Source organism: Nannospalax galili, unplaced genomic scaffold, assembly GCF_000622305.1.
Source record: "Nannospalax galili isolate Female #2095 unplaced genomic scaffold, S.galili_v1.0 scaffold1318, whole genome shotgun sequence".
Lineage (NCBI taxonomy): Eukaryota > Metazoa > Chordata > Mammalia > Rodentia > Spalacidae > Nannospalax > Nannospalax galili.
Genome location: NW_008342123.1, coordinates 140,826 through 156,277, shown reverse-complemented (window position 1 = coordinate 156,277; position 15,452 = coordinate 140,826). Strand labels below are relative to the sequence as shown.

At 47.1% G+C, this 15,452-nt stretch overlaps 1 protein-coding gene across 1 annotated transcript in view; it reads right to left on the bottom strand.

Moving 5' to 3' along the window:
• Window positions 1–15,452, bottom strand: part of Daam2 (dishevelled associated activator of morphogenesis 2) — a 129,042-nt gene that overhangs the window by 21,316 nt on the left and 92,274 nt on the right. The window contains 7 exon segments of the mRNA XM_029565843.1: window positions 727–834; window positions 7,336–7,526; window positions 7,529–7,607; window positions 8,162–8,346; window positions 8,472–8,530; window positions 12,099–12,234; window positions 14,827–14,944. Coding sequence (XP_029421703.1) covers window positions 727–834; window positions 7,336–7,526; window positions 7,529–7,607; window positions 8,162–8,346; window positions 8,472–8,530; window positions 12,099–12,234; window positions 14,827–14,944 — 876 coding nt within the window.

The window sequence follows — 15,452 nt, the reverse complement described above, 5'->3', positions numbered from 1 at the left end:
CTTCTGAGTCATTCGGTAGAGGACAAAGTCGTTCTATCACCACACTTGGTGAACTCCACAGGGACTCAGCATCATTTGAGACCTGCATTTGGCCACTGACCATGCCCACTACATCCTCTGCAGATGGAAGACCAGCCACGTATCCAGATACTCCACAGAGCAGAGTGGGGCCCCTCCTGACCTTCAGCCCCAGCCTTGAATTTTGGAAATGGCATAGACCAGCATCCCCCATCTTCCCTACAGCATTCACATCTCTGTCCAACAGACTCACTGGGGTGGGGGAAGAGTGTGTGGAGAAAATGGTGGGAAAAGTGGGTTGATAAGCTGCCATGGTCTATAGGTATGGGTGCTAATGCCTAGACCAAAGGAAGCATGGCTCAATAGAGGCTGGGCTTTGAGACACCACCACCAATGCATGAAAAGTACCATTCCATCGTTGCTGTGTGTATATATAAGCTAGAACACGCTGGATGGCACAACTGTCATTCATCTCTATGGTCTCAACAGGAACATGGAACTTCACAATGAATAAAGGCTCGGCATATCTGTGAGGAAGGACAATAAAAGGAAGGAAGAGAGAGGTGACGATAGGGAGGAAAGAAGGAAGGATGGGAGAGAGGAAGGATGGAAGAAGTTTGAGTACCGGGATGCGTGTGTGTGTGTGTGTGTGTGTGTGTGTGAAGACTGAAAGTCAAGATCCAAGAGATTAGAGGGGCAGATTCTTACCTGATGCCTCTGATAGGCGGAGAACATTTTTTCAAAATCTTCTAGGTCCAGAATCCAAAACACCTGCAAGTCATCAATCTCATTCCACACGGTACCAGGGACACGCTCCTGAGATTTGGGGTAAAGAGAAGACCCCCATGGTTGACCAAGCCCTTCCATAACTCAGATGCCAAAGCTTCCCCGATTCTACCTGTCTCCAATGGCACGTTACAACAGCCAGGTTCTCGGGGATTTCAGAAATGGATCTGATCATACCAAATTCTCCCTTCTTCAATACTCTGCTCCAAGACAGAGACCCAAGACCACCTCTTTCTCACCCCTTCCTTTCATATGGGGACACATGTAAGCATGTACCAGAAATCAGTGGACATGTTGGGGGATGGGCACGCATGTATGAAAGGGGAAGAGCTATGTTTGTTTCAGAAAAGTATAACCAACACAATGCTCTGGGGGCCTGCTCCCCTTACATGGTGGAGCAGTCCAGAAACTGCTCCCATCACTGACCAGTGTAGCCCAGAAAGCATACATACATGGGATCCTCCAGGCTTCTGCATAGATTACATTTCCTGGATCTGAGATGGTCATTTTCTTTCCCAGGGTCTTGTTCCTACTCTCCCAGATTCCCAGAAAGTGGAAACATGCCAAAGGTTAGAACATGCTGGCCCCATGTAGCGACTCTGCTCAGATCAGCTGGACTTGCCACAATTTCCTGTTGGTCAGACCCAGGAAGGGTAGCCCCATCCACTATGATTTCAATGGACTCAGAATTTATAGTTAATTGAAGCATTGGCCCATCTTTTTGGAGGACACTTGTGCTGGGGTCTAGAGAGGAACTTTTGTTAGCCAAGCCAAAACCAAGTCAATAATCTTGGGACACCCTGACTCAGGGACATGGAGAGCAGGCATGGAGCAGGGGGCGCCCCTCAGTGTGCCCCCTCATCATCTCATCCAGGCTTTGCTTTCCTTGGGGAGAGAATGATTCACTCACCCGCCTTCATTTATGTAGAAGGCAACCTTCTTAATACACCCTTCTCCCCATAGCTTTCCCTCAGAAGGCTTGGAGAGAGAAGCATATTGTTCACTCACTTTTATTTTCTTAAACTCTGAAAAGGGGAGGCTAGGCCAGAGTGAAGGGGGAGGAGACATTCCTGTGGCCTTCTGAAGGCCAGAGACCCTCATGTGGAATGCCAGGCCAGGAAGCTCACAGCAGCAAGGGATACAGGCAACTGGCCAAAGTCAACACAGACACATTCTTTTCATGGTAGAAGCAATTCTCTCTCTCTCTCTCTCTCTCTCTCTCTCTCTCTCTCTCTCTCTCTCTCTCTCTCTCTCTCTCTCTCTCTCTCTCTCTCTCTCTGTGTGTGTGTGTGTGTGTGTGTGTGTGCACACGCGCACATCTAGGAGCTCATGTAGGGCAGAGAAACGGGCTGTGGAGAGGAGTAGGGCTCCTCGAAAGGCAGTGATATCAGGGAGGTAGTGAGGGGATAGAAGGAGAACTGGATCAGGAAGGCAGGGACAGGGTCTAGCTGAAGCAACATGGGGAGCTGGAGACCCTGATTTAGTTGTGCAGGGGTACAGGTGGGAAAGGGGGAGCCTATAGGAGCAAAGTTTCCAGTCCTCTGTGGGGGGAAGTGCTCAGGACAAAGGAGGAGGAGTTGGAACTGATGGGTGTTATGCATGGGAACAATGTCCTGTGAGACAACAAAATGTCACCTCAACTGTTTCTCACTGTTTCACACACAACTCCCTGTTCCCCATCCCCTCACCTCCCCCCATCTGTCAAGACTTGCAGCCCTTGGGAGAGGCATCCCTGGGGTCTGTGGCTGAGGGAGGTAAGGCTCTTCCTCATAGCCACCACATCCTAACTTGCAACATGCTATCCTGGTGTGCCCATCTTGGATGATAATGTCCCAATTTAATTTTTCCATCACTCTGGCCAAGACCTTGTCATCTCTAGTCTAGATTCCTGGCATTTCTGGCCCTCTGGAGATATCCACAGGAATGCCAGGGAGCTCTTTCCCAGGAACATGGTTCATGATGTCTCCCTCATAGGATTGCCTTTGGGGTCAGGCAGACCCAGTGACTGATATTCCTGGCCCTACCATCATGTGGCCTGTGGGCAAATGAGAAAGGGTACTGTTTTTATCTCATGGTGCAAAATGGGAAACGTAGCTCAACTGAGTTAATGAGCGAATCCTGATAACAAAGAACACATGGGGAACACCACTGATAATAACTAACCTCACATTCTTAAGACTTTCTACGTGTCCGTCACTGTTTGGGGTACTTTATACATATCAGATCAGCTAATCTTCACAGTTCTTTGGAATGGGCATTCATGGTTGTCCTCATTTTACAGATCAGGAAACTGAGGTCAAAGAATTCAATAATCTGCCCCATCACACAAGTAGAAGTTCGAAATTGAGCAATAGGTTCTCAAATATCACTCAGTGAGGTTCCACCCCCCTCAAGGTCCCCAAGTCTACAATTCTGACAAACGCTCCCTATTATCTACCCCAGAGGTGTAGGGAGGAAACTCTGGGTCCCTAGGGAATTTCTCTAGCCTTTATGAATATTGGACCACAGAGAAAATCCCAAGCACAAAGTCTAGTGTGATAAAATATCGCAGGAACTATTAATGGTCTTACCTATATTTCCTTTTCTCATTTAAAAATTATTATTAGTATTAGTAGTAGTAGTATGTGCATGTGTATGTACGTGGGGGATACATGTGATTTGTGTTCATGGGTATGTGTGTGCTACAGCAGCACATGTAGAGGGGTCAGAGGATAATTTGTGGAGTTGGTTTTCCTTTTCCACCTATACATGGCTTTCAGAGATTAAACTCAGGTCATCAGGCTTACATGGCAAGCTCTCTGCCCATTAAGCCATTTTTCTAACCCTTGACTATATGTTCTTAATCCTTGCCACATGCTATACCTTACTACATTTTGGGGATGGTGTATATGTGTGGGAGTGTGTGGGTGCAAGCACGTGTATACATGTATGTATGCACATGTGTGCACTATGTGTGTAGAGGCCAAGGTCAACCTTCCTTGGGAACTGTCCACATTTTTTACTGAGACAGGTTCTCTCATTGTACTGGAATTCATCATGGAGGCTAGGCTGGCTGGCTAGTGAGCCCCAGGGATCCTCCTATCTCTGCTTCCCCAGTGCTGGGATTACAGGTGCATGCTATCATGCCTAACTTTTTTTCCCACATGGGTTCTAGGGATCAAACTCAGGCCCTCATGCTTGTGTGGCAAGTACTTTAGCAACTGATCCATCTCCTCAGTATCTAACTTGCTACATTAAAACTTTTGCATGTATGTGTTGCTGCACATGTATGGAGGTCAGAGGACAAGTTGCAGGAATCAGTTCTATTCTCCTAGCATTTAGGTTCCAGGGATCAAACTCAGGTGGTCAGTACCATGGCAAGTGTCCTTACCTGCTGAGCCATCTCATCCCCTAACTTCCTACATTAAAAATACTAATTATACATTGCAACATTTGAACATAATAAAACATATTTTTGCTTATGAACAATGATCTTTCCACATAGCCTCTGGCTTTAGGCTCTGGAAAGGCATTGGACTGCTACGTACGCCTGGCCTCTGGTTTCCTCGCTCTCCATCATGGAGCAACACATGAGATAAGAGCTGCCTAGAACAGTTATCAGGAGCTTTTTACACTGCTACTGGTGGCAGTAAAGCATTAATAACTTGGACATGCTAGCAGGCCCAGGAGACTATGAATGGGAAAACTCATGGTACACGTGTCCACCTAGATTAAGTCAGAGGGAGAAGGGCCTTAGAGACCACATCAGACAAGCAAATTGCATCATAGACCAGGTGAATGATTTCCACAAGTGGCACAGCTATTTAGAAGCAAACCAGATTTCATTAGAGGTTAGAACCTGTCTTTCAGTTCATCCTCCAGATCTGTAAACATTTACTGGCTACACATCCTAATAAGCCACATCTAAAACTCTCACAGGGCAACACCATCTCTCTCCTTTACCTTTCTCCATCACATCCCCTAGCACATAACTCCTCACAAAGCAGAGCTCAACCTGCCTGGCCAGACGGTCCACCATAGGAAAATGTACCTAATGAATTATGGACCATTTACTCAACAGTCTCTCCTGTACTTAGCTGCTCTTCCTCCTGAAACCTGAGCTCACTGTAGCTCAAAAACACTGTAAGTTATGAATTCCTCATGAGGGAGTCCAACAGGCCCATGCAGGACATCTGAGTGGAGCCATTGGCCCCACCTCCAAGTTGGCATCTATATGGTTACTGTGAAAGTATAGCTATGGGTCAGGCTACTGGAAACCAGTGGCCACATTGTGTTTGCCTCAGGGACCAAGCCGCTGGTCCTCTAAATAGGTCTGCCCATCCAATTGGACAAGGGGAAGGGCATTGTGTGAATGTTCAATTAGCTAGACCTTCTGAGACATAACGCATCTCCCAGCTCATGAGAATCCAACAGAGCAATGAACTCCCATGTGAGAATTGGTGATTTTTTTAGTGACTAATTCAAGGACTCTCACTACAGGTGTAGAAATGTGGTCCGTGCATATAGCTCCTTTGGGAGAATGTCAAGATGGTTACATCTTGCCTTCAGGCTCTTCAAGCCACTGCACATGTCACTGCGGTCTTCATAGAGAACTGGAAATGAGCCCAAGCTCCTGTTTCTGTCTTCCACCGTTCCTCAAATCGACCCTATCCTGGAAATTCTTATCCGGAAGTCACCCTGCTTGGCCAGGCTCCAATGCCTGCTTCTGTCTCTGCCTCTCTCTGTGTCCGTCTCTTTCGTGGTATGCACATATGAGTGTGCAAGTACATGTGCCCATGCACTCACATTCAGAGGCCAGAGCAGGACATCAGGCATGTTCTCTATCACTTAAGACAGGGTCTCTCACTGAACTGGAAGCTCACCAATCTGGCTAGGCTAGCCAGAAAGGTCCCAAAATCCTCTTGTCTCTGTCCCCCAATACTGAGTTTACAGGCAGGAATGGCAATGCCCAGCTTTTTGTGTGGGAGCTGGGGGTTCAAACTTGGATCCTCATGCTGTCAGAGCGAGTACTCTTACCCACCGAGCCATCTCTCAGGCTCTATCTGCGTCCAGTCACCCTTAGCACACACAAGGTTCATTAGCATGTGGCTTTGCCAACAGGCACATGACCTGTGTTCAAATGTCTCTCCTGATGCTAATGTCTCCCCAGAGGACAGCAACCTGACTCCAGCAAACATATCTTCAGTTCCCACCATGTTCGTCCTAATGCCCCACCAGAGCGAGCCAGGGGACCTGGGCAAAGCACAAGTGCAGGATATGACCCTGCTGTGAAGAGCAGGGCTGGAGAAGTAGAGCTGCCCAAGCCTTTTGGAGCCCAGAAGATTGAGAGTGAATCCCAGACTTCCGATACTGAGCTATTTAGACCGTTTGGCTTTGATTTTGCTTTGATCTGATTGTGCCCTGATTCCTCCCTCTTAGAGTAAGAAGCATTTAACTTGTTTTTCATTTTACAGGAGCCCACAGTTAGGAGCCTTTGAATTATTTTAAAGAGAAATTGAGCTTTTAAAATATTACAATTTTTATGGGCTGGAGAATTGGTTCAGTGGTTAAGAGCACTGGCTGCTCTTGAAGAGGACCTGGGTTCGATTCCCAGCACCCACATGGAGGCTAGCAAACATTCATAATTCCAATTACAGGGGAATCTGACACCCTCTTCTGACCTCCTCAGGCACTGAATGACACGGGTGCACTTACACACATGCAGGCAGTACACTCATACACATAAAATAGAAATAAAATATTAAAATATTGGAATTTTTAAGGACTGTGGAACTTTTAAAATTGTACTACGCTTTATATTATAATATTAACATCTTGATATGTTTGGGTATCAACTTGACAGGGGTCAATTGTATTAGATGGCTTTGTCAACTTGACACTCCTGGGAAGAGGAGCCTCAACTGGGGGATTTCCTCTATCAGATTGGCCTGTGGCCATGTCTAGGAGGCATTTTCTTAATTGTTGAGTGCTGTGGGAGGATCCAGCCTATGTGGGCTGTGCCACCCATGGGCAGGTGGTCCTGTGTTATTTAAGAAAGCGGGCCAAAGGGGCTGGAGAGATGGCTCAGCGATTAAGAGCACTGACTGCTCTTGCAAAGGACCTGGGTTTGATTCCCAGCACCCACATGATGGCTACAAACCGTCTTTAACTCCAGTTCCAGGGGAATCCGAAGCCCTCTTCTGACCTCCGCAGCATTGCATGGCATGGGTACCCTCACATACATACAGGCAATACACTCATACACATAAAAAAATAAAAATATTTAAAAAAAGAAAGCGGGCTGAATACAGTCTAGATGAGCAAGCCAGGAAGCAGCTTTCCTGCAGCAATCCTCCCTGGTCTGTGCTTCAGCTCCTGCCTCCCGGTTCCTGCCCTGAGTTCCTGTCTAGGCTTCCCTCAGTGATGAATTTGTAATGGGGGATGTGTAAGCCAAATAAACCCTTTCCTCCTCAAGCTGCTTTTGGTCAGAGTGTCTTATCACAGCAACGAAAAGCAAACCAGGACACGTACCCATGCACTCCAACTGCTTACCTCATTCAGCTTGACCCAGTTGAAGGACTTCAGCGGGTGGGAAGGCTGGGGGACACGCTTCTTCCTGAGTGGGGCATTGTTGTTGGGGAAGGGGTCCTGAGCCAGAGGCGGGCCCATGCTGAAGCAGGGCGGGACACCCAGGGGGATGGGAGGCCCTCCGGGAGGGGAGGGGTGGTGGGGGGGATGGGGAATGGAGGCAGGTCATTGGTTGTTGTGGAGGATGACAAGGTGAGTGGGCCTCCGGGAGGAGGCGGGGCAGACACAGGGCCTGTCTGGGAAGATAGAAAAAGCAAAAGACCACACCCATCAGTCCTGATGCCAACCAAGTTACCCTTGCTCTTCATCTGTACTGGACCCATCAACCCTGCTTTTAACTTTCACATTCATTTATTTAGAAGCCATTTTTCTCTCTCTGCATCCCAAGTGCCCAACAGGTGGGTGCACACACACACACACACACACACACACACACACACAGGGTTAAACACACAGTTACTAGACAATCAGATTCACAGCTGCCACAGTGACACAGTGGGATGGGTGTGTACAGTTGTGCAGGCTACTCACTGCGCAAGGGCATCTGGCCCAGCAGAGTGGGATGGAAAGTCTACCTGTGCCCTGCTGTCCAATATATGCCTCCTGGGTATCACCCGGAGGAAGGGTCCACCCATACAGACTCAAGACCCCCTTCAGTTGTGGGCCAACTCTCTTGTCTCCCTCATCTTAGAGTTCTTTTTTTCTCCCTCCACCTGCTCTGCCCACCTGGTCCTGGAACTCAGAGTGTAAGCTGAGCTACATAAATAGGAAGGGGGTGATGCCCGCGTACTGAGATTTCAGTGAGTTGGGCTACCAGCTCTGCCACTTGTCCCCGAGCCTGGCGAAGCTCCTGAGACTCCCGGGCCAGCTTGTCCTTCATCTTGTTCAGGGTCCGCATCATCTCTTCCTTTTCCAATGTTTTTGTCTCACATTCCCGTTCCTTTCTCTCCAGCCGGCTCACAAGCTCCATGTGTTCTGGGGCAAGAGAGCAAATGGGAGGAAAGAGGGTGAACAGGTGCAGGGGAGCTGGGGGTTCTAGGCTAGGCGGGGAGCAGGTGTGGAGAGTGAGCATGTTATCGGGTTTCGGCAGAACCTCTCACCTTTCCGGAACTTCTCTGCCTGGTCCTGCCACTGTTTCACTTCATTCTCATTGATGAGCCTGGTGGGAAGTAGAGGGAAGCAATCACGTGATTGTTGACTGTCAAGCCCACCTTCTTCAGGAAGATATGCCCTCTCTTTACTCCCCAGGGTGGACTCTGATCTCTGAGATTGAAGATGCTAGATGGAGGGCTTCTCAGATGCCTCTCTGGGTCTCCATTCCCACCCAGTTCCCAGTCTATATCCACATGGGGCTGAGACTGAATCCAGGGTCTCCTGTAGTCCCATAAGTACTTACACCTTTGTAGAAATAGGCCCATGCATCTGAGGGCCAGAGATATCAGTCCACCTATGAAGCAGGCTTCTAAAGGCCAGTGTGTAAGAACAGGGTGAGCTGCCCACCCAACAGTAATGAAGGAGCAAAATTGAGTGTGAGGCCTAGGAGATCTCATTCACAGCAAACTCTTCTAACAGGTGTTAAGAATCCTCAGACACCAACGTCTGTCCATAAAGGGTAAGGTCCCAACATGAGAGCCATTTGAATGACTTAAATCTGTGACATTTGGCTTCAAGGATATAAAGAGGGGGCACATAAGGAGGAAGGGGGGAGTATTCGGTGGTTACAAAATATATTTATATTTATTATTTATTTAGTGCAGGGGCATGTAAGTGACAGTGCATATGTGGAAGTCAGAGAAGACAACCTTTGAGAGTCTGTTCTTTTACTCCACAATGTGGGCTCTGGGAAGCCCTCAGAGTCATCAGGTTCAGTGGCAAGCACCTGTCTTCACTGAGCCATCTCACTGGTTCATGGAGATATTTCTGTGCAGTTGTTACTATGATCCCTGGACTGCTACCATCTTTACCAGCCAACAAACGGTTTCTTTGGACCCAGAGATTTGATCCATGCTCTCTGATACTATGAGGGAGGCAAGGTAGACTGAGGTCCTACTCAGGGTCAGGCAAACCCAGAGGGTAAAGGAGGAGTAATCAGTCTGCACAATGTGGATGTGCTGGGACATGTTGTCACCCCTAGAGTTTGATGATGCAAGAGCTTATGTGAGTGAACCAGGGGCCACTTGGGACTCTCCTGGAGGAAGTGAGCAGATGCTAGTGTAGATATGCCCAAGGGATGACCTAGGAGATGACTGGGAACATCAAACTGTAGGTTGGTGCCTACTGGACTATTACTGATCAAGTGACCATGTTCTGTATCGATGGCCACCAAACCTTCTGTAAAGAACCCATGTTATTATTTAGGGCTTGATGTACCATGTGCAGTGGCTGTCGCATAGACTTGTGTTTGTTCTTTTAAAGTATAAGAACTGGGGCTGGGGAGGCAGCTTAGTGGGTAAAGTACTTTTTTCACAAGCATGAGCACTTGAGTTCAATCCCCAGAAACCATGTGAATGCCAAGTGAGGTGGTGCACACCTGTAATCCTAGCACTGGGCAAAGCAGAGATAAGGTTCAGGGAGGGGCCAGAAGCAGCTAACAATTTAGATGGGAAAACCTTTTGTGTGGCCCACCAGCTGGGTTTGACAGGGACAGGCACTCAGCAAGAAACTACAGAAATCCCAGTCAGCTACTATCTTTACCCATGTGCAGAGCCTGTCTACCATAGCACCAATCAATTAAGACCTTTTTCCTTCCTCTTTCCTGTTTTCTATCCCAGCTGCACCTGGAACGGTCAGAAACTAGTTAGCTAGCAGAGAGTAGAGCTGGGAGACAGAAGATATTATAAGAGAAACAGAGAAAAGAGACCAGTCATATCACATACATGCACTCATGCATGCACACACATGCACATAAGTTCATATACACCCTCTTTCTATTCCAACTTCTGGGCTCACAGCCAGAATGAGGGGAAACATTTAAGGTTAAATCAAGTCTCAAATGCTGATTCACACTGGGGATCAGGCCTCCTAGTCATGGTAGCTTAAAGTGATCTTAGGGTTTCTGCATCCCAAGAAAGGACAGAAACTTCACTGGACTCCAGGAAATGTCACTTCTGCCAGAGGAAAATTTTCTCCACTAAACAGTGTAAAGAATTTGCAGAAAAACCAATCTAAAACTGTCTTGTGATGACTTTCGTAGATGCACTTGTCCAACATGCCAGTTAGTTGTAGGGTTTGAACAAAATGAACGCATGGCTGTTTATGCAAATAAAACAAGAACCCGTCAGAGCCCATCTTCCACCTGGCTTTGGAATGCAAAACCAGGAATCACTGGAGCCACAGTGTCTCCACAAGAAAAACTCACTCCAACTCATATGAAGTTTAAATAAAATTCAAAAAATTAAAAATCACTGCATCAATGGAGGTCTTATTATTAGTTCATCGTTATAAATTTAAAAGTTGTTTCTCTGTTCTTTTGTATCCAAACTCAGTTAAAGGTGAAAAGTCAGAAGATCTTGGGCTCTCACAAGCTCATCCAACAGGACTGTGATCACATGACTGTGTCAGCGACCACAAAACCTTCTGTAAAGGGCCAGTGTTGATATTTTAGGTGTTATGTGTCATTCACAGTAGCTGTCTTGTGTTTGTTTGCCTGTTTTGAAGCAGGCAGAGCTGGGGAGATGGCTCAGTGAGTAAACTGCTTGCCTCACAAATGTGAGGACCTGAGTTCAATCACCAGAACCTTCACAAATGCTGGAAGAGGTGATGTATGCCTGTAATCCCCGCGCTGGGGAGGTGGAGGCAGGTGGATCCTCTGGGGCTTTCTGGCCAGCTAATCTAGTCTAATTGGTGAGCTCCAGGCTAATGAGAGACTATCTCAAATGAGGTAGACAGCATACCTTCAGGATGATACCAGAGGTTGTCCTGTGGCCTCCAAATGCATGTGCCTACACTTGTTCCCACACACATATGAACATGCATGGCAAACACATATGCATACACACCAATAAAAGAGAACTATTCTTGACTCATGGGACATACAACAGTAAGCTGAAGGATTGAGATTAGCCTGTGTGCCATAATTTACTGGCCAGGGCTCTATGTAAATTATTTAAAACCCCCTCTATGCAAGCCTTCCAGTGCATCATGAGAACTGAGAGTTGAGATTGTAGCTTATACACCCCTACTATCCCATATGGTCATCATTAGATCCATGACATGTGGTTATTCAAATTTATTTATTGCTTAAATATTTTAACTATCATTTTTATTTTATGTGTAGGAGTGTATTGCCTGCATGTATATAAGTGCACCCATGTCGTGCAATGCCCTGTAGAGGTCAGAAGAAGGGTCAGATCCTCTGGAATTGGAGTTACAGTTTTTAGCTGCCATGTGGGTGCAGGGAACTGAACCCAGGTACTCTGTAAGAGCAGCCAGTGCTCTTAACCATGGAGCCATCTTTCCAGCCCTGGTTATTCAAATTTAAATGAAAGAAATTTGGTCTCTTGGTCACACTAGATGTATGTGTCCAATACTCATTGACCACATAGGGTTGATCATCATGATTGCCAATGTGACATGATCCAGAATCACTGAAGAGACAAGCCCCTGGGTATGTCTATGAGGGAGCTTGTAGGAAGACCCACCCTAAGTTGCGGGTGGCATCATTCCTGGGCTGTAGACCTGGGCTGCAGAAAGAGGAGAAAGCAAGTCAGGAGGCAGCTCCAACTCACATATTAACTATGTTCTTGACATTGAAGTTCTCCAGTGGAGCCAGGTCAGGGTCCATGCCCCGCTCATCCTGAAGGACGATCTGCTGGAGGATGCGGTCCAGGAGCTGCCACTGCTGGAAGCCACCATTCCGTTTGTCTGGGGGACAAAAGGCATTATATATATACTGAGCCCTGGGGTCTCTGCGGTCCTTGCCCTGGCACAACTGCCCAGGCTCAGGTTGGCAAGGTGAGACTGTCCCTCTCTTAGGATGTTCCCAGTCTGAGGGATGAGGCAATCCTGGGCTGATGATGGAGACTCACCATCCAGTCTGACCTGCCATGGGTGTGTCAACTCTCCTAACATATTTCTCTATGATATGCAAAGCTTCCCCTTTCCTTTTGAGACTGAGTATACTATGCCCTGGGAATGTAAATTGCCTTTTACACTATTTATAAAAAGCACCTGTTTGAAAATATTATCTGCTGGATAAGGAAGTCTCGGGGGGGGGGGAATGTTTAAAGCAAGATTTCAGGATTATCTATGCTCTTGGTTTACAAAATAAGATGAATGGGAACTGATTACAGGTGTGCACTGAGAGGGTAAAATGAGTTAAAGAAATGCTGAATGGAAGCCAGGGAGGCTTCTTGGTGGGGATGATGTGGAGTTCTGAAGGCAGAGGCATCTTGTCTTTGAATTCTCTTTAATCACAGTCTGCCTAGATATGAATTTCATTTTTACACAATAGCCACTAATGCTCCCTCTTGGCCTTTTATTTTTAGTGACCACCAATAAAAGTAAATTTAATCCTGAAGTCCAATTCTGCCTACAAGCTGGATGATTGTGTCTTCAAATCCACACTTGGAGACAGAAGAGAGGAGACAGAAGAGAGGGACCCACTCACATCTTGATGGACCACCAAACAAGGAGTTACTAGGAGAGAAGAAGTCAGATTTCAGGGCCCTCCATATCTTCCATGAAGAGGTGGGCTGGGTTTGGGAATTTGTTTGTATGTATGTATGTATGTATGTATGTATGTATGTATGTATATGTGTGTGTCATGTATGTGCAGGTTCCCACAGAGGCCAGAAGAGGGCACTGGAAATGCCTCAACCTGGAATTAAATGCAGTTGTGATCTGCTCTATTTGAGTGCTGGAAACCAAACTCAGATCTTCTGGAAGGGCAGCAAGTTCTCCTAACTGCTGAAACATTTCTCCAGCCCCTGGGCTGAGTTTTGGCAAACTAATGGCTTCCTGGTCAGACTCACTGTCTTTATCTTCCTCTCCCCCACTGTACCAACAACTGCTTATGTCTCCATTTACTGTTCCCTAGGAATGCAGTGCAAAGCCAGGCTGATATAACATTTCATCTACAGCCTGACCCCAAGCCAGGAAAATGCCTTCTCCAAATAAAGAACTCAGTCTGAGATACCAGTACACACTCTTCATGTCATCCAGAAGTTCAGTGACAATGTGTTAAAGGCCATCCCATCACACCTGACCCAGAGCTGGAACATGAAAGATCGTAGTTCTCACCAACCTCGCCATCACCACGACTTTGGTGAACCTGACTAGGTTGATCATTAGAGGATCATGTGAATGTTCAAAATATGGTATTTTGTGAAAAACCAAAGAACCAAAAGCTTGGTGCAGCTAAGTTCATTTCAAATTGCATTCTGAGGGAAACTGTGAGGGATTACATGAAGTTCATCCTGTCCTTATGATGCATGGATCTTGAGAACTCAGCCACCTTCTCCTGAGATGCTACATGGTATTTATCACAAGGGCAGGAGTCAGTAAGCACTGCTAAAACTTAAAACCAAAATGGCTGGAGAGATGGCTCAGTGGTTAAGAATACTGGCTGTTCTTGCAGAGGACCCAGGTTCAGTTCCCAGCACCCACACAGCAGCTAACAACCATCTGTAACTCCAGTTCCAGGGGATCTGACGCCCTCTTCTGGCCTCCACAGGCATTGTATGCATGTGGTGCACTTATATACACGTAGGCAAACACTAATACACACAAACCCAAAATAAGTAAATAAGTAAAATTTTTAAAATTTAAAAACAGGAACAAAACAGAACTGGGGAGATGGCTCAGGCTGGTAAAGTGATTGTTGCACGAGCATGAAGACCCAAGTTCACTACCCAACATCCACATAAAGTGCTGGAGAGGCAGAGAGAAGAGGATCCCTGAGGGGCTCACTGACCTGCCAGGCCAGCCAGTCTCACTGAATCTTTGAATTTCAGGTTCAATGAGAAACTCTGTCTCAAAAATTAAGGTGGAGAGACAAACTATTTGGACCTCTGGCATCTATATACACGAGTACACATGTTGCTATATGCACCCAAACATAACACACACACACCACACAAACCAACATGATAATCTCACATCTGCTCTGCTCCTCAGAACATGAAACTTCCTTTTGCAAATGACTAGAAGACTGAATGCCCCTCTGTCCTGAGCTCACAGAAGATCCATATTGCAATGATTAAGCTACTGCTTCTTGAACTAGTAGGACATTGGAGTCGCTCCAGTCATGTCCTCAGCTCCTCCCCCTCAGGGTGACATGAGGCATCCTGTCCATCTCAAGGAGGGAGGAGCCTGAGTCATGGGGCCTGCCTCATGAAACATGTTGGACTCACCAGCCAGAGACATCCCAAAGGCTCACATCAACCTGGTCAACCTGGTCAATCAGGTCCCAGGCCCTTAAGAGTAGTGGCAAATGGGAGGATGGGGGTTACTCACAAGGCATCTGGAGGCAGTGGTGTAGCACAGAGAGCAGGCAGGGGTAGGCTTCGTTGTGCTTCAGCTTCTTGTGAATCAGCTCAAACATCTGGGAGGCGCTCTTTGTGTCGATGTGGACCTGGGGGAGTTTAGGCCACAGGGAAGGGGAGGGCCAAGACAGCACAGAAAGATACTAGGGTCAGATGACCCTCTTTCCATCTTCCCAGTCTCCCTTCCTCCCATGAGAGCTTCCTTCCCCTGCCTCTCACCCAGGCTCAAAAGGAGAAAGACGGAAAAAAGCAGAATAGTGAGATATTATATACAGGAGGAGTTCAGATCTCAGCACTACTAGTATCTTGGGGAAGATAAATCTTTGTTGCGGGGGCTGTTCCATGTCTCGGAGAATGTTTAGAAATATCCCTAGCCACTGCCCACTAGATGCCAATGGTATCCTCCCTCTTCCCTCCCCAAGTTGTGACATCTAAAAACATCCTCAAACAAGTGCCCCATGGAGAGGGAGGGTGAATAAAAGCACTGCTGGCCAGGAACAGCTGGTCTGTACTAAGGGGATGAAGTGGGCATAGCACTTTGAAGTAGCAGGTGGCCTGTAGCCTAGGCCACCCCCCTGGGTGCAAGTCCTAGATCTA